This window comes from Hibiscus syriacus, unplaced genomic scaffold, assembly GCF_006381635.1.
Source record: "Hibiscus syriacus cultivar Baekdansim isolate YM2019G1 unplaced genomic scaffold, ASM638163v2 tig00110833_pilon, whole genome shotgun sequence".
In the NCBI taxonomy this organism is placed as follows: Eukaryota; Viridiplantae; Streptophyta; class Magnoliopsida; order Malvales; family Malvaceae; genus Hibiscus; species Hibiscus syriacus.
Window position 1 is genome coordinate 2162746 of NW_024062884.1, and position 22661 is coordinate 2185406.

The window sequence follows — 22661 nt, forward strand, 5'->3', positions numbered from 1 at the left end:
TTTTATTTGTACACACTTCATTTAAATATTTTATGTTATTAACATACGTGTGTCCACCAAAAAAATATCTATATATCTACCGTTGTATATATAAGCTTTAGAGGATGCTATAATGCTGAAGCATAATTGAATTCAACAAAATAAAATATATAAACAAATCAATTTGGTTTTTTTTATAACGTAGGACCTCCCAAGGTCAGACTGAAGAACCCGACCCTACAAGGCAACTTCCGGAGGGGCTCAACCCAGCCAGCGCGGTTCAAACTTAGGACATGAAAAAAAATTTGGTTTATTAATGAAAATGACTAAACGGAATAACAGAGGCTCAAGCATTTCAGGTTGTCAGTTCATTTCTGTCTCCAAAAAAATTATAATTCAGTACATTAACAATAGAATTGTATTCTAAGTTTTACTAAACATGTAATTTTATATAAATGTTTTCTTTTTTTACAAATAAATATCTATCATCAAAAAGTAAATAAATTTCTAAAATATTTTAATTAATACGTTATAACTTTTCTTTAATATTTTCTGTTTGGAATTTTTAATAAATAATTTTTTTTATTTATAATTAAAAGTATTAGGATTTGAAATTTTTTTCATTCATTAACTCAAACTCAATCTACATCACAAAATTCTATTATTCCTGCATTTAATTTATTTAAAGAGTGTTTTTATATTAATAATTACATCTTTTATAAAATATATTTTTGATTAAATGAATAATTAGTGGAAGCTAAAGTGGGTGAACTCAATTTGGAAAATAAGTTACCCAAAATTCAAATAAAGTTGAATGTCCAAAAACGAAAGAGAAATTAACATATAAGTAACTAGTATTATTCTTCATTTCGAGTTCGAGCAGCTACGTTTGTAGAGTTTATGCATTATCAATAGTTAAAAAAGATTATGAACATATATTATCTTGTAATCACTCCAACTATTAAAAAAATCGTCACCTAGTCAGTAAGTATTATTCCACTTCAATAAATATGAATGGTTTATATTCAAATGAAATCTCTTAAGAAATAAGTCCATCAGCTGAAATCATTTTCTTTTTCACATTAGTCCCATCGATAACCATGAAGAGGAATATAATAAATGGGGTTCTTTTAGTTCACAGAATGGCAAGGAGACGGATATCTCTGGTTAACAAAGGATCCCATTTAGGGCAGCATATATCTTATAATCAACACAAATAAGAATTTATGCATTGTCCAAAAATTTGTGAAATAAGTTACCCAAAATTCAAATAAAGTTGAATGTCCAAAAACAAAAGAGAAATTAACATATAAGTAACTAGTATTATTCTTCATTCCGAGTTCGAGCAGCTACGTTTGTAGAGTTTATGCATTGTCAATAGTTAAAAAAGATTATGAACATATATTATCTTGTAATCACTCTAACTATTAAAAAAATCGTCACCTAGTCAGTAAGTATTATTCCACTTCAATAAATATGAATGGTTTATATTCAAATGAAATCTCTTAAGAAATAAGTCCATCAGCTGAAATCATTTTCTTTTTCACATTAGTCCCATCGATAACCATGAAGAGGAATATAATAAATGGGGTTCTTTTAGTTCACAGAATGGCAAGGAGACGGATATCTCTGGTTAACAAAGGATCCCATTTAGGGCAGCATATATCTTATAATCAACACAAATAAGAATTTATTCTTATTTGTCATGATGCTTTAACCAGATATCAGACTTCTCATGCAATGTGCTATGATTTTTTATGAATCCCACATCCACTGTGTATTAGGATTGTTGTTAAGATATAAGTGGCGGATGTAGTTTGTTATACACCTTGAAATTGATTTTTTTTTCAATTAATTACTAGTTTTGTTGATTGTATTATCTTGAAGGTTTTTTTTTGTATTTATCCTATGCAAAAGTTTATATTATTAATATATGTTTATGTACCTGAAAAATATTTATGATCCGCCACTGCTTATACATCACTCTTTTCTTGAAAACAAAAGTGTTTTGCTGTTGTAGAGCAATTTGGTGCTTTGATTAGCTAGCACAAGGTTTTGGCTTTGGTGGTAAAGATCAACTCAAAATTTACTTCTCATTCCGAACTACTTTAAAAATGCTAAACTGATGATGCCTTTATTCATTTTATCTTTGATTATTTTTTTTATTAATTTGGGACAAGTACAATATAGTATTTGTTTAAAGATAACTCTCAACCATTTGACATTAAACGGTCATACTCCTAACATTCCTGGTGCTCAAACCCTCGACCTCAAGAAATAATAACAATTCATTTACCACTGAAATCGCTGCACTTCAATTAATTTAATGTTTCAACTATGTTTAAACCCTTATTTTTATTAGTTTAAAATGTCTGCATTATACAAAGTGAGAAGAAATTTGGCCTGCCACTGGATGACCCACTTTGGCATATAATATTTTGGTGATGAGAATAAATAAACAATACACAAGGTTAGAAACTCTATTGTCAGTAGTAAATGGAATAATCGCTGGACCTCATTCCTTATTCTACCAAAAGAAATTTGCTGATTATAGCTCAAAAATTCCCTCATTTCTTGAAAGCAACGTTACACTTCGATGCACTAGGTCTGGATCCAACACATAAATTTGTCACGAGATGCAAACGAAGTTATATTAAAAAACTTAAGGAGTACAAAATTAGATGATCAATAAAAGATACAAAAATAAAATATAAAATATAAGAGAATTTAAAAATTCTAGGATGTGACTGCACCTCAACACCCCTTGTCAAGTGCAAAATTAGATGATTAATAGAAAATAAAAAAATAAAATATAAAATATAAGAGAACTTAAAAATTCTAGGGTAGGACCGCACTCAACACCCCTTGTCCATCCCTGCACTCAGTCATATACGAGAAATATATCAAATCCTCATGCCACGTACAACTTCAAGAACCCATGGTATAGAATCATATACACACCACCAAAGAAGTATTATTATTTGCTAAAGGTAAAATTATGCTTTGTCTTTGCATGCACGAAATAAATATAAATAGGCACCCCATGCCATCCTCTGCTAAACATGTTTCATTGTGCTTGAAAACCCTTAAAACTACAAAAGAGGGAAGATCATATCTTTTAAGAGTTTAGGATAATTTGGAAAGAAGTAAAGATGATAGGGTGGGAAGATGTTTACAAGGTGGTTGTAGCTATGGTGCCTCTTTATGTTGCACTGGTGTTAGGGTATGGTTCAGTGAAGTGGTGGGGGATATTTACCCCGGAGCAGTGCGATGCTATAAACCGCCTCGTCTGCTACTTCACTCTTCCACTTTTCACCATAGAATTCACTAGCCATATCGATCCTTTCGAAATGAATTATCGGTTTATAGGAGCTGACACCGTATCCAAGCTTGTCATCGTGGTGGTTCTAGCCTTTTGGGCCAAGTTTAGTAGCAAAGGGAGCTATTGCTGGTCCATCACCAGCTTCTCTTTGTCGACTTTAACTAACGCTTTGGTCGTAGGGGTGCCCTTGATGAAAGCCATGTATGGGCAAACAGGGGTGGATCTTGTTGTCCAATCATCGGTTATTCAAGGTATCATCTGGCTGACGTTTTTATTGTTCGTGCTGGAGTTTCGGAGGTCGGGAGTGTCCATTGCAGCAACAGATGGTGAAGGACAGGAGAAGGATGTAGAAGGGAACACAAATGGCGATGGTGAGTTGAGCAGCAGGCCTTCTTTCGCGTATCTGATGAAAGTTGTGGGGATGAAACTAGCAATGAATCCTAACTCATATGCTTGTGTTATTGGCCTTGCCTGGGCTTTTGTTTCAAACAGGTATATTTATTTGTTTATCTATATTTTCATAATGTTTGAGATTATATATATATATATATATATATATATATATGATTATGATCCACTTACATCCAGTATAAAACTTTTAATTTTACATCTTTTTAGAATCGTTAGATGAGGGGAAATCAAAGGCTGAGATTAACTCTTTGTTTTTTTCTTCTAGTGAATATCTTCTCATTTCTTACTATTAATCTCATCATTTGATTTTCTTTTATCTAACGATCCCAAAAAATTGTAAAACTTTTAAATTTTACACGATATAATTAGATCTTCACCATATATATATTAATTTTAACCATAACACATTAATTTTTTAAAGCATGATAACTTTTCCTTATTTTGTAGGTGGCATTTTGAGATGCCAAGCATTATAGATGGATCAATATTGATTATGTCAAAGGCTGGAACTGGCACTGCCATGTTTAGTATGGGTGAGACTAAATGCATTCATATTTTATTATCATTACTATATACTAAATTATAAATGATTAAAACGTGAACATGTGATTTAACGGTTTTTTTAACGGTAGACATCTAAAAGTGTAACGGAGAAAACATTATGTATCTATTTTTAATGAAAAATTCTTTAGTCAGCAAAAGTCAATTTGGAGTAGAGTTTAGACACTTATTTTTTATATTAAACCAAAATTATATTAAACTAATGGACGTGTTTTTGATAATTTAAGATTTTGAAAGTGAAAAATGTATAAATCTATATCATATTTATTAACGTGTGCGTGGATGTTTAAATATGTATAAACTTGGGATGCAGGAACATTTATGGCACTGCAAGAGAAAATAATAGCATGTGGGACAAGTTTAACAATATTTGGGATGGTATTGAGGTTCATTGCGGGACCAGCAGCAATGGCTATCGGCGCCATTGTCGTCGGTTTGCATGGTGATGTCCTACGCGTCGCAATCATTCAGGTAATATCTCATTGTTCTTATGAATTGACGACGACACTTGAGAAGAACAAATTCAGTTGGTCTCTATTATTTTATAATTTTAAATGAATTTAAAGTTCATGTTTAATTTTGGAATTTGCAGGCAGCATTGCCACAATCAATTACCTCTTTCATCTTTGCCAAGGAATATGGAATGCATGCTGAAGTTCTCAGTACAGCGTAACAATTCATTTACTTTTTCAAATCCGATTAAATATTTTAAATAATTCTCTCTTTTTTATATATATATATTTTAATCGGACATTATTTTGATTTTTGTTTTTGTTTTGCAGAGTTATCTTTGGAACCATCGTTTCCTTACCGGTGTTGGTAGCATATTATGCAATTTTAGAGTTTATAAATTAATCTCCCAAATGATTGGGGATGGATTAATGGGCTTTAGCTTCTCCATTTCCCCTCTCTCTTTATTTTAAATTTAATCAATTGTAGCTCCAAAGCATAGTTAGTTTATACAAGGCTTATATGTAAAATAAATTCCTTCAATTGTATTAAAAAAAGTCAAGTGAGTCGATAATTTGATATATGAATTTAATGACTTCTTATATAAAAAGACCGAGTAACTCTTTATTTAAAAAATCATGTATCTTATGAGTTCTTTTTTAAAAAAAATTATGAAGGGATGTTTTCAATGTTTAAGGTAATATTAAAACTTTATTTGATTGTTACTTTTTAAATAATGATTTGTTTAATCCATTATTCAATTGGGGGTTATTTATTTATTTTGATTAAGTTAAGGAGACTATGAAGTAATATATGTTCTAAATACTCTCAATTATTTAACAATGAACGTTCAATCACCCCTGTTAAATAAAATTAAAGAGTTTATTTTGTATATGAGCCTTTATAGAAATTAAATTAATAAATGATAGTACCATCATGAAACAAAATAATGACAATATATAACTAATCAAAATTTTTAATCATTTACTATAAGGTTCATTTAACATTGCTTTTGAAAAGAACTAAGGCAAAAAGGAATATATAAATTAAAGAGCTTTATAGCTTCATGATGTTTAATCAATGAAATTAATTTTGTATTTTAATCTTTGCTATATCACTTTTTTTTTGATAAACGGAGAGTGAAGATGTAAAACCCCGAATCCTGAGATAGTAGTTCGAATCAACCCGAGACCTATAAATTGAGCCCATTAGACCTTCTAGACATGTTTGGACCAAATACAAAGGGTATTAAGCTTAGGTTGGCCTAAGAGTTAAAGCTAGGTGGCGGTTTTATGTTGGGTTCAAAAGGTAAGGGGCCAAAATAGCTATTTAACAATAGCTTGTTTTAAAGAATAAAAACCCCTTTATATCCAGAGTCTTCCACGTGAAATCAACCCACCTAAAATATCTTCATTCTTCCTCTTCTTTTCTCTCTTCTTCGTCCTCCCCAAGAGCAAAGAAAAAGTTAGAAGCTTTTCAAATCCCAAGCCAAAATAGAAGAAACCAAGGTAAGAATCATATTCCTCATCCCTTAAGCTTCATTTCAAGCCCTTAATCTTTAGTTTTGGTGTTGGTTTTCAAAAATAGGTTTTTGGGAGTTTGAAAGAAACCAAGAGATTTAAGCTTCTTTGAGTAATATTAAGTAGTATAGAGTGTTTTAAACTTAGTTTCAAGCCTTAAATAAGCTAATAATTCCTATAATTACCTTTGATTATTTAAAGGGGTGAAAGAGAGTTCCAAAGATAAAGATAAAAGGAAAGGTGATTTCTACTTGATTCAAAAGGAGTTTAGCAACCAAGAAGGCCAGATAACACACTTACAGCTTTCTCATATCAGTTGTAGATCATTAGAAATGAGTTTTATCTAGAAAGTTTAGATTTTAGCTTAAGAATTATGGTTAAAGCTTGTTGAGTATAGTTTCATGGTAGATTTTTTGTAATGGTATTATAACATGTTCAAGAGCCTTATTAATGCCCCTTAATATCACATAAGACGTAATAATAAATGGGAAACCTCAAGATAGAAGTTTAGGGACTTTGGAAAGGTTTTTAGAGTGTTTTGGAGAGTTTTCTCAATTTAAAAAGTGAGCTTTCTAGTATAGGTTTTAAAACCCCTGTGTTGGTTTCGAAACCTCTTGTCCAAAATGACATTTTGCCAGAGAGATTTTGAAACCCCCTCAGAGGTTTTGAAACCCCTACCTAAAATGTACAAATTAGCCAAAAACGTTGTCCGGGAGGCCCTAGACCCATAATATAACCATAAATAGGATCGAATAGGTGTAAAACACTAGAATAAGTACTAAAGAAGGTGTTTAAAGTTAGGTTGAAATGGATGAAATAACTGTAAGGGCATCGATACCTTCGGTAGGGTATCGATACTACAAAGAGGGTATCGATACTGTAAGGGCAGTATCGATACCAAGGGTATGGTTTGAGTTTTAAAGCAAGGAGAATTATAGTGGTAATATCTGTAATACCTCGAAATCCGGGTTAGTAGTTTGGGTCAACCCGAGACCTTTAAGTCAAGCCAATTAAACCTCCCAAGATAATTAGACCAAGTTATATAGGTATTGGGCTTAAGTAAGGTCCAAGAGTGCAGGAGAAGTGATGAAATGATCGTAAATAAGACTCTACTGTTGGATTACTCATCAGATCAATAAATCATCTTTCCAATCTCAAATGTTGCATGATCCTTGAGCAAGTTTCTTTCTTGTAGTCTCTGAACTTTTTTATCCCTCAGTGCATGTCTGTATACGTGACTCATTGATTGAAAACTTTTACCTCTCCCTATGAAAATTTTCTCTTAAATATCCCCTTGCGGATCAAAATTTTTGCATTATGTTATGTTGACGAAATGCAATGCAAAAAGGATGAAAAATGACACAAAGAAAAGAAAAGAAATAAGTTAGTGCGGACAAGATAATCGATAAAACTAAAAGATGTTATTTAAAGATAAATACAACACCTACCCAATCATGATATCTACCCAATCATGTTTTCATTAGATAACAATCCTACCCGGACATGCTTTCTACCCAAATATTTTATTTCAAGAAAATGATCCTAACCGCATGGTATCTAGTTCGCATGCTTTTATTCAACAAAATTTAAAGCAAAAGGTCAAGGTTTAGAAACACTCCTCCTTTGTGTACACTTATTTTGGGTACCTACTGACGGACAGAGGTTCGATATGACTATACCTAGGGTGACCGTTCTATGGTTAACTATATGCATTGTTTCTGCTCTATGAGGAAAAGGTACTCGAATTGTCCTTGATGTCGATGCCCCCTTAGGCTGCCAAGTCCTGAATCCTAACCCATTACAGGCGTAAATGGACCGAGTTTAATTCGAGGGGATTCACTTCCTTATACCCATACGAGGAATAAATCCCTACGAAGATATAAGGCACATGTATCCCAGAGGTTACTTGCTAAAACTCATATGAAGAATAAATTCTTACGAGAGTAAAGCGTTCACCCCGCTTACTTGGAACGAAGCTCGGGTCTAGAGTTTATGTTATGCAAATGTTCGTGATGTGTGTGAGGAGAAACATACAAACCTTTGACTAAAAAAAACAGAAAATAACCAAAAACAAATTCTCAATAAGAACTTTGATAGAGCTGAAAAAACAAAAACAATTAAAATGTTAGTATATAAAAATAAAGAATATAGAAAAATTTCAATAAATAGATCATAGCTTAACTAGAGACTCAAACTTATAATTTCCACCATAACGACAATAAATAAACGACCAACAGCCTGACTCTCTAAAGTCCCCAGCAGAGTCGCTAAGTTGTCATAACCATTTAAAAAAAACAATTTAGCTTAAAAAAACAATTATGACTTTTTATTTGAAAAATTGCTGATTTAAAATTAATTTTAAATTAAATTGAATAAGAGTCACCATCGACCTTTAGATTAGGTAGACCGAATACCTAAAAACTTCATTTAAAACAATTTTAAGGAAAAATCGTTTTTAAGAAAAAAGTTGGTATGCGTTTACCAAAAAACTCGACGTAACGAGTCCGGGAGTCGGTTACACGTGGGGAAGGATAAACACCCTCACAGCGCCCAAAATTGGTACTTAATCGCTTACACTTTGTCGTAAATGGAGGAAAGTATAAATAAAAAATAAAGTTAGAATATGATCCATTTATTAAAGTTTAATTAATTTGCTTCGAATTAATTATTAAGAAAAATCATTTAATTCGTAAAGAAATATCGAGATTTGCTCATCCTCCGACGGGAAGGCTATCTCGCCTATTTCCTATTTGTAAAAGGACATTCCCTCCTCATATATAAAAACGCAAATCGAATATAAAATGAATATTGACATTTGCATAAAATAAAATAAGTTGATATTTAAAACAACACACATTGCATCATTTGAATAAAAACGAATTGATTATCATTAAAATAAATAAATTCGATTTATTTAGAGTTCACATTTCGTTAGAACATCATATCAAATTACACTACTTCGATCAAGTAGTGTTTTCCACGCCCGTTCTACGCATCAATGTTCTTGAAAAATATTCGAGCAACATATTTGAATAAAAATTTAGTTAATAAAATAAGCACTTTATAATAACTAACATATATATACATGAATATGTAAGGTTAAAAATTAACATGATATATATACATGCTACATATATACATTATTTGAAATAAACAAAACTTATACAATAAATACAATCATCCCATAAATCTTTAAATCACATCATGCGTTTCAAACAAATATACATATTAACATACATATGTACCAATATAACTACATATACAATGCCAATGAAAATGAAACACAAACATTTCATAAAATATTTTTAGGAAATAAAATTAACAGAAACAGAACAACGAGGACCTAATGAACAATAAACCCCACGCGTTAAAACACTGAAAATGGGGATTGAAATAAATATGGGGCCAAACATATGATTCAAAGTATAAAATACACAATTTTATACATCATTAAATATGAAGGGCTATAATAAAATATTATATAAAATCAACGGGAAAGAGTCTAAATATGAAATAATATAATAACCAATATGAAGGAATCGAAATAAAACATAAAATAAAGGAAGAAACTGGAATGTAAAGATGAAACTTCCATTAAGTGACCAAAACGTAAGTGTTACAAATATGGAACCCTCCCTACGTGATTAGCCCATGTGCTAAAATACAAACTAGTCCCTATCGAAACTACATCGTTTCGTGGGTTATATATAAGCTCGAAACCAAGGATTTCCCTTTCATTCTCCTCATTTTGTTCGGTTTAATAGCAGAGGGAGGAGAGAGAATTCTCAAAATTCTCTCAACTCCCTCATCAGGGAAGAGAGGGGTCGCTGTTCGCCGGTGCTGTTTCGTGACGGCTCACGGTGGTCGGAGAGAAACAAATACCCTCAAATGATTCATCTCATCTACCTCAACCTGTATACAACCCCTATTTAACCTAAAAGTCACCCTAAAATCCTAGATCTAGGGTTTACCTTTCGGAAAAAAAAAGATCCAACGACCATTGGACTTCCAGCCCTTTGAATCGAGGTACGTTTCTCTTTTTGTTATTTTCTTTGTTGATTTGCTTTTCTCTTTCTTCTCTTTTGCTTGCTCTCTCTTGTTTCGAATGGTGGTTCTTTCTCTCTCTTTTTACCTTTTCTTTACCGAAAACCCCTTTTTTCTCGGTTCTTCCTCTCTCCCTTTTCTCCGAATGCATCCTCGTATTTTATCCCCTTTTGCATGTTGATATAATGAAAGTAAATCCCCTCAGGATTTTGGTTTGATTTGTTCTCATATTTTATTGGGTATTTAGATTGACTTTGATTTTCTGACTGAAGGGTTGATTTATACAGGTTCGGTTACTGTTCGGTACGGATTGCTGACGAAGGTAGCGGCGAAATTGATCGGTGGCAGTACACACGAGAGGGGAACCGGAGGGTTGGGCGCATGCATCTCACGTGCCATCGGACGGACAGATTTTGATGCTGGCGGTGGCAATAGACACTTATGCTTAAAACCCTAATCTTTTTGGGTGATCGGACCGTTGATCTTCCTCCAGATCCAACGGTGGAGATCAAGGGCGATTGGAACATTAGGGTGAAAACCCTAGCGAGTTTGGGCTCACCAGTGGGTCGGATCCTAAGCCTGAACCGGGTCATCCAGGTGGGTGAGGGATCTCCATTGGGCTTGGGTTTTGTAATTGAATTGGGTCTATTCTGGGTTTTGGGTCTTGTCATTGGGTTGAGTTTTGTTGTTGGCTTCAGGTTAAGGCCTGTAAAAAATGTAAATAAATGTTAATAATAATAATTAAATAAGATCCGGACAAAAACGGATGTCTACAGATAAACTATACATTTAGAACTTAAATTATTATTTTTGTTCAATTTTGATATCTAAATTTTATATTTTTTCAAAACCATTCCTACCATTTAGTTTTAGTTTATGTATTTTTTATTTTAATTAATTTAAATAGAAACTTTCGATGATTTTAATTTTTAAATACATTTAATAATCTAAATTTAAAATTTTCTAATAGAACTTATATTTATAAAAATGTTTGAAAATGATAAGTTGATAACAAAACTACTCATCAGGTAGCCTGGAATTTTTCATTTTATTTCTTTCGACAACATATTATATTTTAAATTTTATATTATTTAAAAAGTTTAATTATATTGAATAATTCGTTTTGAGTGACATATCAAACATATTTTTTTTAATTTAAAAAATCAAAATATAATTTTTCAATGCTTAATTTGTTAATTTATTAAAAAACATGTAACGATTTTGCATAGTCGTAATTTACTAAGACCAAAAGAGAAAGCTAAATAGCTCTCTGTCAATAATTAATTAATTATTAAAAGATAGAAATAAGTAGACGTGGTTATTATTATTATTATTATTATTATTTGGTAATACAGAACAAAACAGAAGAAAACTAAGCTACAACAGCAGCCTCTTTATCCACGGGTGAGTGGTAAATCATCGTGCCCACGTCCTTCCCCTTTACCCCTGCAGCAAGACGATCAGCAACGAAGTTTGCTTCTCTGCAAATATGATGTATTTCCACACTCCCTTGACTCTGCAACAACTCGAGGATCAAGGTGATGATCGTATTTGGATGATCACTGCACAGATTATGACTCTTAAGAAGCTCCACCGCTTTGGAGCAATCCGATTCAAGCTCAATTCGCCTATATCCGTGGCTCCAAGCGAACGATAGGGAATCATGAATTGCCCAAAGTTCCGCCATGAAAGTAGAGCATATTCCCAGGCTACGAGCAAAGCCCAAGACCCACTTCCCCTGCTCATCTCGAAAGACTCCTCCCGCTGCCGCCATTTTCGCCAGACCACCTACCGCACCGTCAGCATTAATCTTTATCCAACCCCTTGCTGGTCGCTTCCATTTCGCCTCCACTCTAGTCACCCTATGGGGCTGCATTACAGTATTCATACCAGCCGAAGTCTCGTTTTTCAAGCGAATACTGTTCGCAGTAAAATCCCCATATTCCACAAAATTTGGTTGGAATAGAACACTGCACCTATGTCTCCAAATATTCCAACACACAATAGCAAATAAAATATTCCAATTCTCGTGCTCAACCGGGAAGTTACGTCGGCCCTCCAAATTAGTAAACGTCCACTCCACGTGCGTCATAGAAAGAAAACGGTACAGCTCGGCCCCTTTGATCAGTCTTCGCCAAATGCCGATAGTTGAAGGACACCGGCAAAAAACATGCAAAAGATCATCATCCTCTCTATTGCAGATCGAACACCTGGCAGAACTAACAACATGACGCTGCCGTTCATGATTATTGAGCAACCTTTCATGTATACTCATCCACAGGAAAGTGTTGATCCGAGGGGGCACATTAATCTTCCATATCATTTTCCACCGCTCGCTATTTCCTTGAGTGGTATTGATGTCCAAAGCTTGGTATGCTGATCGGACAGAGATCTTATGATTTGGATCTCCTTTCCAACCCGGAATGTCCTTGCCAAAACCCAGCCGAGGCGGATGTATAGCAGCGATGCGGTGACACACATTTGTGGGAACGCACGCCTTGATTCTAATCCAATCCCACTCACCGGTTGCTGTGGTCATTTCGCTTACAGCCAATGTTGGTGGGAATCATTTTGCTCACATTAATCAGCAAGAGGGCCAATATCATCAAGCCAATTATCCCGCCAAAAGTTCGTGCTGCAACCATCACGAATAGTCCAAAAATGTTCTTCCTCACCTCCCAAATACATATTAAGCCCTTCCAGAGACAAGAACATTTCAGACGGTCAATGGTCCTTGGAATATCCTCATGCCATTTGTACTTACTTTTTAAGACTTGAATCCACAATTTATCGCCATCTCCTATAAGTTGCATCCCGATCTTCATGAGGAAAGCTGCATTCTGCTTCTCCATGTCTTTTAGTCCGAAACCCCCTTGTCAACCGGAAGTTTCACCGTTTCCCAATTGACTAGATGTAATTTCCGTGCCTCGTCATTTGAGTTCCACACAAACCGACGGATCAATTTCTCCAGAGTATCACAAACACCTTTCGGCAGCCACGTTGATTGCATCGCGTAGTATGAAATAACCTGTAGGACTTAGCTAGCGTAATACGCCCTGCTAAAGAGAGACTCTTCGCTGCCTATCCCGACAATCTTCTCTCCACTTTCTCAATTAAATACTTATACGTCGCCTTCGTTACCCTACCATGCAAGAGTGCTACCCCTAAATTCCCAAGATTTGTGACCTCCTCGAAGCCGAAGCTATGGGCAACATTTGCTTTCTTCAAATTGTCACAGTTTTTGGAGAAATAGATTTGAGTTTTAGTCATGCTAATCCAATGCCCCGAACACTCACAGAACTGTTGAAGAACCTCTTTAATTACCCCCACTAGAATATGTCAATTTGTTTGGTGTTTGGTATTATGGTGACCTAATAGAAAATACGATGTTGGTCCACCTTAATTTATTGAACACAAGAATAAAATATAGGGTAAACTACGTCTAGCTAGTACCTCGACTATTATTTTGTTTCTGTTTTAGTCATCTAGTTATTTTTATTTTAAAATCATTTCTAACGTTACATTTTGGTCACCCACTATTAAAAAACTGACGATGATATTGATGTGTCAGCATAAGATAATGTCATGTCATCATTGATTTTTTGGAAAAAAAATCATGTCAGTAGCTCTATTAATTTTTAACAGCGAATGACCAAAATGAAATCAAAAGTAACATTATGTATGATTTTAAAAAACATAATTGTTAGATGACTAAAATAAAACAAAAGTGATAATTGAGATACTAAACATGTAGTTTATCCTAAAGCATAAACTAAAACTCTTACGTGCGGAATTCCAATAATCTATACTTTTCCTCCCAAGTTTCAATCCTCAATCATTTTATTCATCTTTAAAATCAAGGAAACACCAAACCAAGAGCTTGGTGTTTTCAACACAAAAAAAGATCGCTTGTGATGTACTGCTTGAATGGATGAGTTCAAATTACGTAAACAAAAATCTTCACCAGCAAAAAGTTTGAGCCAGAAAATTTAACAATAGACAACAAATACAAATCAGAAAAAGAAAATGGTAGCTTATTGAATAAGAGAGGCAAGTGAAGCCCACTTGGGAGACTTAGCACACTTAAAAAGTTTTCCAGGGAAAGTGACAGAAAGTTTGGATTGTTTTTGAGTCTTGTTGCATCTTAAACACAGAAATTTAACCTACTTTAATATCAGTTAACACACGTCCAAATGTACCAAACTGAACTCAAATGCATGTTGACCTTGTTTGATGCATAAGAATAATTGTGACTTGATGACAAAGCCATATCCACCCCCATATAACCAAACCAATTACACTTGCCATTGCTGCATTTCCTGCAACAACAACAACAACCGGCTGGTCTCTTTGCATTTGTTCCATTGAAATGAGAGACAAAATGGAAAGACTTGTTATTCTTCCCTTCTCTGTTGGTTGTGTTTCCGATGCAAGCGTGGCTGTTGCAGTGCACCACCACCAGCCTAGAAGATCTAGGCCTGCTGCTGATACCTCCTCCAATTCAACTCTCAAAAGTTGTTTTCTTTCTTTTCTTAATTACTGTTTTGTTTTCTGGATTAATTTTGGTTTTGTATTTGATTGCTGTGTACTTGGTTTTGTAGGAACACAAGAGGAAGACGAAGACACTTTGTCGAGTGAAAACATGAAGTATTCACTCAAACTCCTTCCTCTTCCGAAGTCTGATATATCAGCTGGGTTTAATAGGCTCTTCACCAAGAGTGTCAAGATTTTATCTCAATTATTTGGTACGTCTATCGTTAATATATATATTTTTTAATATTCTGGGATGGGAATTTAAATTGTGGTTGAGTTTACGGTGATTACGATAATAGCGGGTGTTATTTTTAGTAGTGTGATTGTGAAATAACGGTTTCCGACAACACCTTTACCGTTATATGACAATCATTATTTCCAGGGATGGAGCCAATATTCTAAGAGTAAAGTATACCATTTTTAAAAGTGGGGCAATTTCAAAATTATCTCATAAATATTTAAATTTTATATATAAATTAAATGTAAAAAAAATTGTAAGGTTGGCAGTCCACAGCCCCTCCCATATGCTTAATAGGTCCGTCCCTGGCTATTTTGATAGTGGAGTACTATTTGAATCCCTAGTATGTGATGATTATAATATAATACTTGTTTAGAATCTTCCTTAAATATTGACAACGTGCATACACCCTAAAAGCGTAACTGTTCGAATTCGAGACCTCTAGAGAAATCAAGACTCTCTCCTACCATTCCCTAGCTATTCCGATAGTGGAGTACTATTTGATTCCCTAGTCTGTGATGATTACAATATAATACTTGTTCAGAATCCTCCTTAAGTATTGACAACGTGCACACACCCTAAAAACGTAACTGTTCGAATTCAAGATCTCTAGAGAAATCAAGACTCTCTCCTACCATTCAGGTCAATCGATAAATATTTTATAATACGAAGAATGAAAGTATTAGTTAGTTACCTTGAAAGTTCTATACCATTAGGCATTATCACTAAAGGTTTACTGTGTTGCGGAAGACGGCTATCGGATAGAGCAAAATCGCAACTGATAATTTGAGAAAATAAAAATGAAGATAAAAGAGACACAAAATTTACGTGGAAAACCCCTAAAATATTTAGGTTAAAAACCACGGGCAACGGTAGAAGAATTTCACTATGAGAAAATAGGAATTACAACCTCTCTTGATCTACCAAGGAGAAAACAATGATAATTCTCTCTAGATAAAAAGGAGAAAACAACTCTCAAGAAACTCTCTAAAATCTCTCTAGTATTGGAAGAAAGCTAGAATGCTTTGGGATGATTTTGAAGCTAAATGAGCTAGGGTATTTATAGTTGAAACTTAAGGACTAATCTTATAAATACCCTAAAGTTTAATGACTAGAGTTTGTAATTTACCCATTTAATTTTCAAGCATTGTTGCACCTAATTTTGACATTGTTGCACCTAATTTTGACATTGCAATATTAGGTGCCTAACTTGAACCAATTTTCTCCAAGCTTTGACATTTCAACAATCTCCCACTTGAAGATTTGATTGGAACAATCATATCTTCACACCATTCTTTCTACCTTGTACCATCATGTTGCTTACGTCTCTGACAGGCCACAAGAGGATCGACACCAAGTAAATTTATCAGTGTTGATCGCCTTCGTCATGAAATCTGCTATGTTGTCTTTGGTATGGATCTTCTGCATATCTACTGTCCCTTCTTCCACCTTTTCACGAATGAAATAGTACTGAACTCGTATGTGCTTTGTCCTTGAATGAAATACTGGATTCCTTGCTAGATGCAAGGCGCTTTGACTGTCACAAAACAGAGAGACATACTCTTGATTGTGCCCAAGCTCCTCCAATAACATCTTCAACCAAATTGCTTCTTTACTGGCTTGTGTAGCTGCTACATATTCTGCTTCTGTTGTGGATGTAGCCACAACTGACTGCAATTTTGAAACCCAGCTTACAGCTCCACCGGGTAATTTTGAACACATATCCTGTTGTAGATTTGCTTTTATCCAAATCCCCTGCATAGTCAGAATCTACATACCCATTGATTAGTAAGTTTGATCCTCCGTAACATAATGCAACATTTGAGGTCCCTTTGATGTATCTCAGGATCCTCTTTACTGTATTCCAATGCTCTTTGCCTGGATTCGCCATGTACCGACTAACCACTCCCACTGCTTGTGCAATGTCTGGTCTTGTGCATATCATAGCGAACATTAAACTTCCCACTGCTGATGCATACGGTACTCGAGACATCTCCATCCTCTCTTCTTCACTGCTAGGACTCATACTGGAGGATAATTTGAAGTTAATAGGAAGAGGGGTAGAAATTGGCTTACAATCTTGCATGCTGAATCGTGACAAGTTCTTCTTCAAGTAATTCTTTTGTGAAAGCCAAATCTTCCTATTACTTCTGTCTCGGTGAATTTTGCATCCCTAGAATCTTGTTTGCTGATCCCAAGTTCTTCATTTCAAATTCCCTAGCAAGTTGTGCCTTCAATTCTTCAATATGATCTTTGTTGGGTCCTGCAACCAACATGTCATCCACATACAACAACAATATAACAAAATCGTTATCACCAGACCTCTTGAAATAAGCACAAGGGTCTGCATTAAGTCTGTTGTATCCAAGGCACATAATGAAGGAATCAAATCTCTTATACCAACACCTCGGCGCCTGCTTTAGACCGTACAGAGATTTGTTCAACCTGCAAACCAAGTTCTTCTTTTCTTTTTCTTCAAAACCTTCAGGCTGGAGCATATAAATTTCTTCTTCAAGATTTCCATGAAGAAAAACTGTTTTAACATCTAGCTGCTCTAGATGTAAGTTCAATGTAGCACACATTGCCAAAACTACTCGAACTGTTGTTAGTCGAACCACAGGAGAAAATATTTCATTGAAATCGATACCTTCTTTCTGAGCATATCCTTTGACCACCAATCTTGCACGATACCTCTCCACTTGATCGTCACCATTTCGCTTGATTTTGAAGACCCATTTGTTACCAATTGGCTTCCTTGTGGTAGCGGCACAAGGTCCCATATATTATTTTTATGAAGGGCTTCGATTTCTTCTTACATCGCCATCATCCACAGTGAAGCATCTGAGCTGTTTATTGCCTCCTGGTATGTTGATGGCTCACCGTTCTCTGTTAAAAGGCAGTATGCAATATTACCTTCTATAACATAATCTGAGTGCCAATTGGGACGTCTTCTCACACGATCTGATTGACGAGTTATTGGAGCTTCAGAACTCTCTGGTTCTTGTTCATCATGTGTTGGTTCTGCTTCAGAAGAATCTCATTGTTCAACCTCATTTTCCATATGTATCTGTGTAGTCTCTGACTTTTCAGCGCTATCATCGTCTTCTTTTCTTTGTAGCTTATCTTCTACAAAGATAACATCCCTGCTAATGATCACTTTGCGGGCAGTGGGATCCCACAAGCGATACCCCTTTATACCATCAGCATACCCCAAGAATTTGCATTTCCTGGATTTTGGATCTAGCTTTGAAATTTCTTGGGGGTTGTACATCACGTACACAATACTTCCAAATACATGGAGGTTTGAATAATCAGCTGGTTTACCAGTCCACATCTCCATTGGTGTCTTCAGCTCTATTGCAGTTGATGGAGCTCGATTCACCAAATAGCAGGCGGTATTGACTGCTTCTGCCCAGAATGATTTTTCTAGGCCTGCATCCCTCAACATTGCTCGTGTTCTTTCTAACAAGGTTCTGTTCATCTGCTCTGCCACTCCATTTTGTTGAGGAGTGTTCGCCACTGTGAACTGTCTTTTGATGCCTTCTCTCTTGCAAAAGTCATCAAATTCTTCGCTTGTGTATTCTCCTCCATTATCTGTTCTGAAACACTTGATCTTATTTCCAGAATCAAGTTCCACCGGCGCTTTGAAGTTTTTGAAAGTTACAAACACATCTGACTTCTTCTTAATAGGGTACACCCAACATCTCCTAGAGTAGTCATCAATAAATGAGACAAAGTATTTTGCTCCGCCTAGGGATGTGACCGGTGCTTGCCATACGTCAGAGTGAACCAATTCTAGAACACTTTTGCCTCTAGAATTTGATGTGTTGAATTTCAACCGGTGTTGCTTACTTGTTATATAATGCTCACACAAAGGAAGTGATACCTTTGTTAAGTTGGGAAGTAGCTTTTGCTCCACAAGGACTTTCATTCCTTGTTCTGACATGTGTCCAAGTTTCTTATGCCATAGCATTGCAGAATCTGAACTACATGAGGCAACAGAGGCTTCTGCTTCTAGCAAAGTCTCTCCCTTCAGCATGTACAAGTTTGCAGCTATCTTTTCGCCTTTCAGCACCATAAGCGCTCCACGGAACACCTTCATGATTCCTTTCTGTGTTTCAATCTTGCTTGCATTATTATCCAACAATCCGTAGGATAATAAATTTTTCTTCAGGCCTTTCACGTGCCGCACATCTCGAACAACTTTAATTGTTCCATCATACATCTTCAATTTGATGGTTCCCACGCCAACGATATCTAAGGCATGATCATTGCAACTATAGACAGATCCTCCTGAGACAGGTTCATAATGATGGAACCATTCTCTTCTTGAGGTCATGTGATATGTTGCTCCTGAATCAATGAGCCATATATCTGCAAATCTTTTTTTGCCTTCCACGGTAGTTGACGCTTCACAGCATAGAGCATCTCCATCATCAGAAGTGTTTGCGGTATTGCCTTGTGGATTGGAGTTTTTATTTAGACTCCAACAATCCTTCTTCAAGTGACCCTTCTTTCCACAGTGGTAGCACTTTAAATTCTTCTTGATTCTCGACTTCGATCTACCATGTTTGTGACTGCTGCTTTGGCCACGTTCTGTTGATCTCCCTCTCATCGTTGTCATCGTTGTCAATGCTTCTGCTTGTTGCAGATTTACTTGTCTGTCTTCCTTGTTCTTGCGCCGATTTTTTCTTGTAGAACAGCAGCTGCAACATCATCAAAGACTAGACTGGTGACATTACTGTTTGTCAAGTTGATGATGAGTTGATCATACGAATCCGGTAGACTTTGAAGTAGAAGTTCAGCACGTTCTTGTTCTCCTATTTTACAGCTTAAGGATGTAAGCTGAGAAAATAAGGTGTTCAGTGTATTTAAGTGCTCCGTCACTGAAGTAGATTCTGGCATACGGAGAGTGTACAATTTCCTCTTAAGAAAAATTTTATTGTGCAACGATGTGGCCTCGTACAGTTTTGTGAGATGATCCCATATCTCCTTAGCTGTCTTCTTCTCCTCGATGCTTGACAATACTTCATTTGCTAATGCTAGATGAAAGTTTGCCATAGCATTCCCGTCCATCTCGTTCCATTTGATGTCATATGTGAAATCCACCGGCCTTTCATTGATAGCCGCTAGACATCCGTCTTTCCTCAGGATGGCATTCATCTTTAATTTCCACAATGAGAAATTTCTCCCATTGAACTTTTCAATATCAAATTTCGTTGCCATAGCTTCTATTACGGATAGCTCCCACTATTTCACTATCGTGAATAGTTCTCTGGAACCTTCAAAGAATGAGTAATACCTTCTTACTTTCTTATGTTGGAGGATCCACCTTTTGGTCGCAACCACAAAGACAATAAGCAGATATTACACACTCCAATCTAGCTCTGATACCAATTGTTGCGGAAGACGGCTATCGGATAGAGCAAAATCGTAACTGATAATTTGAGAAAATAAAAATGAAGATAAAAGAGACACAAAATTTACGTGGAAAACCCCTAAAATATTTAGGGTAAAAACCACGGGCAACGGTAGAAGAATTTCACTATGAGAAAATAGGAATTACAACCTCTCTCGATCTACCAAGGAGAAAACAATGATAATTCTCTCTAGATAAAAAGGAGAAAACAACTCTCAAGAAACTCTCTAAAATCTCTCTAGTATTGGAAGAAAGCTAGAATGCTTTGGGATGATTTTGAAGCTAAATGAGCTAGGGTATTTATAGTTGAAACTTAAGGACTAATCTTATAAATATCCTAAAGTTTAGTGACTAAAGTTTATAATTTACCCATTTAATTTTCAAGCATTGTTGCACCTAATTTTGACATTGTTGCACCTAATTTTGACATTGCAATATTAGGTGCCTAACTTGAACCAATTTTCTCCAAGCTTTGACATTTCAACATACTGTGCCTTCTTCATGCTCGGTTTCATATATCCATTTATAAGCTCACTAGGCAATTTCAACACCATTTGTAAAATTCAAAAGCTCTATCGATTATAAACCGAAGCTTAGCTCATTTAGTTCACGAACTATTATTTTTAAGCTCGAAACTCGGCATCCAAAATTTCTGGTAATCAATAGTAGGATTTAAATAGTGGTTTACATTCAGAATAGCGGTAACAGTGTCATCCAAAATCGTTGTTGCACTATCACGGTAGCTAGCAATGACCATAATAACATGCGTTATTGTCATAGTCGCGATAAACACAACGCAACTAAAAACGCGACAACGTACAACCACAATTTAAGTTCCTGATCGATAGTACTCATGTCTATACCTCTTTTGGTTTTCAGCCTACAAAGAAGAAATAGAAGAGTCAGAAAATGAAATGGAAATCGGATTCCCAACAGATGTAAAGCATGTGACACACATAGGATTGAATGGATCGGCATCTAGCAGCCCCAGCAGCTGCGACAATCGTCTCTCTTTGAATGACGTGTTCACTTTCCCCATGGACTTACAGCCAGCGGCTGCTTCACCCCTTGTTCAAGCTTCAACCTAGATACCCCCAAACAATGGAACTTATAATTAAGAGAAATGGTGCTGTACTAAACCGATATTGATAATTTGATGTATTTAAATGTAAAAAAAAATGGTTCAAATTGTAATGGGATTCTCTCTATCCCCGTGTTTGTTTTGTGGTTTTTACAACATTCTATGGTGGGTGTATAAAGTAGTAAACTGTATTCATGGTTTTGTTTTTAATATATGATATTAGAAAATATACATTCATGAAAATCATTAAATTATTCTGTTCAATATTTTTTTGCATTCAATTCTTGAGTCCTATAAAGAAAACCAAAGTCATTTGAATTATAAAATGATTATAACACACGTCATGCAGACGTAGCTATTTAAATCTAAGATCTACAGGGAGAAAAACATTCTCGTCTATCACTGAGTCCACTCGATGAGATCGAACTTATCAATTTTGAATAGTAGTTTATACAATGATTGATTAATAGTGCAAAAATCTATTGAGCAAGACCTCATCGTCATACATAGATTCCTAATTTCAATAATATAATATTTTTATATCTTAAGAGAGTATCAGATCATAATTAATAATATCTATAATTCGTCTGATACTCTAGGTTTTTGTTCTTAGGGCTGAGTCGCTGGTTTTCTACTAAAAAGATTAGGCTTCTTTGTGACCAAAAATGGATTCTGTGGTGAATTTCAATAATCCGTTATTTTTACATCCATCTGATACTCTTCTTGTTTCTCATTAATTTGTTGGAATTAAAAATTATAGTATTTGGAGCAAATCAATACGTATTGCGCTTTTGGCAAAAAATGAAATTGATTTCATCAATGGCGACATTCAAAAGGAAAATTATCCGGTAGAGTTGCATTCACAACGATAATGATGTCACACAATCAGTGACGGATTTAGAAATTAAAAAATGGGAGTCCAAAATAATCTTATATTTTAAATTGTTTATATCAGGAAATAATCAAATCAATGGTGACAAAAAGTGGGACCTTCTAGAGTTGTATGGTAACCTTTAGCTTCTTCAAAATTCGGATAGAAACTCTAATATCATACTTTTTCTCTCTAGTCAAGTTCCCATGTTCATTATTACATGGTTCAAAAT

The 22661-nt window shown here is 35.0% G+C and overlaps 2 protein-coding genes across 2 annotated transcripts; both read left to right on the forward strand.

Annotated features, from left to right (window-relative positions):
* The first annotated feature begins 3131 nt into the window (after positions 1-3131).
* Positions 3132-5163, forward strand: LOC120143030 (auxin efflux carrier component 5-like). The gene is made up of 5 exons (XM_039157456.1): positions 3132-3793; positions 4160-4245; positions 4587-4744; positions 4866-4942; positions 5056-5163. The coding sequence occupies exons 1-5, from the start codon at positions 3132-3134 to the stop codon at positions 5126-5128; spliced, it is 1056 nt and encodes a 351-aa protein (XP_039013387.1). The 3' UTR covers positions 5129-5163.
* Positions 5164-14656: 9493 nt separating this feature from the next.
* Positions 14657-21565, forward strand: LOC120143039 (CRIB domain-containing protein RIC4-like). Its single transcript, XM_039157462.1, has 3 exons — positions 14657-14801; positions 14889-15032; positions 21357-21565. The coding sequence occupies exons 1-3, from the start codon at positions 14657-14659 to the stop codon at positions 21563-21565; spliced, it is 498 nt and encodes a 165-aa protein (XP_039013393.1).
* Positions 21566-22661: the final 1096 nt, after the last annotated feature.

Excerpts from the sequence above, each read along its gene's own strand:
- LOC120143039 (XM_039157462.1), top strand. The coding sequence starts at position 14,657 with ATGAGAGACAAAATGGAAAGACTTGTTATTCTTCCCTTCTCTGTTGGT. Across the intron at positions 14,802-14,888 it reads CTCCAATTCAACTCTCAAAA|GAACACAAGAGGAAGACGAA; the intron begins GTTGTTTTCTTT and ends TTGGTTTTGTAG. Across the intron at positions 15,033-21,356 it reads GATTTTATCTCAATTATTTG|CCTACAAAGAAGAAATAGAA; the intron begins GTACGTCTATCG and ends TTTGGTTTTCAG.
- LOC120143030 (XM_039157456.1), top strand. The coding sequence starts at position 3,132 with ATGATAGGGTGGGAAGATGTTTACAAGGTGGTTGTAGCTATGGTGCCT. Across the intron at positions 4,246-4,586 it reads CACTGCCATGTTTAGTATGG|GAACATTTATGGCACTGCAA; the intron begins GTGAGACTAAAT and ends CTTGGGATGCAG. Across the intron at positions 4,943-5,055 it reads GCTGAAGTTCTCAGTACAGC|AGTTATCTTTGGAACCATCG; the intron begins GTAACAATTCAT and ends TTTGTTTTGCAG.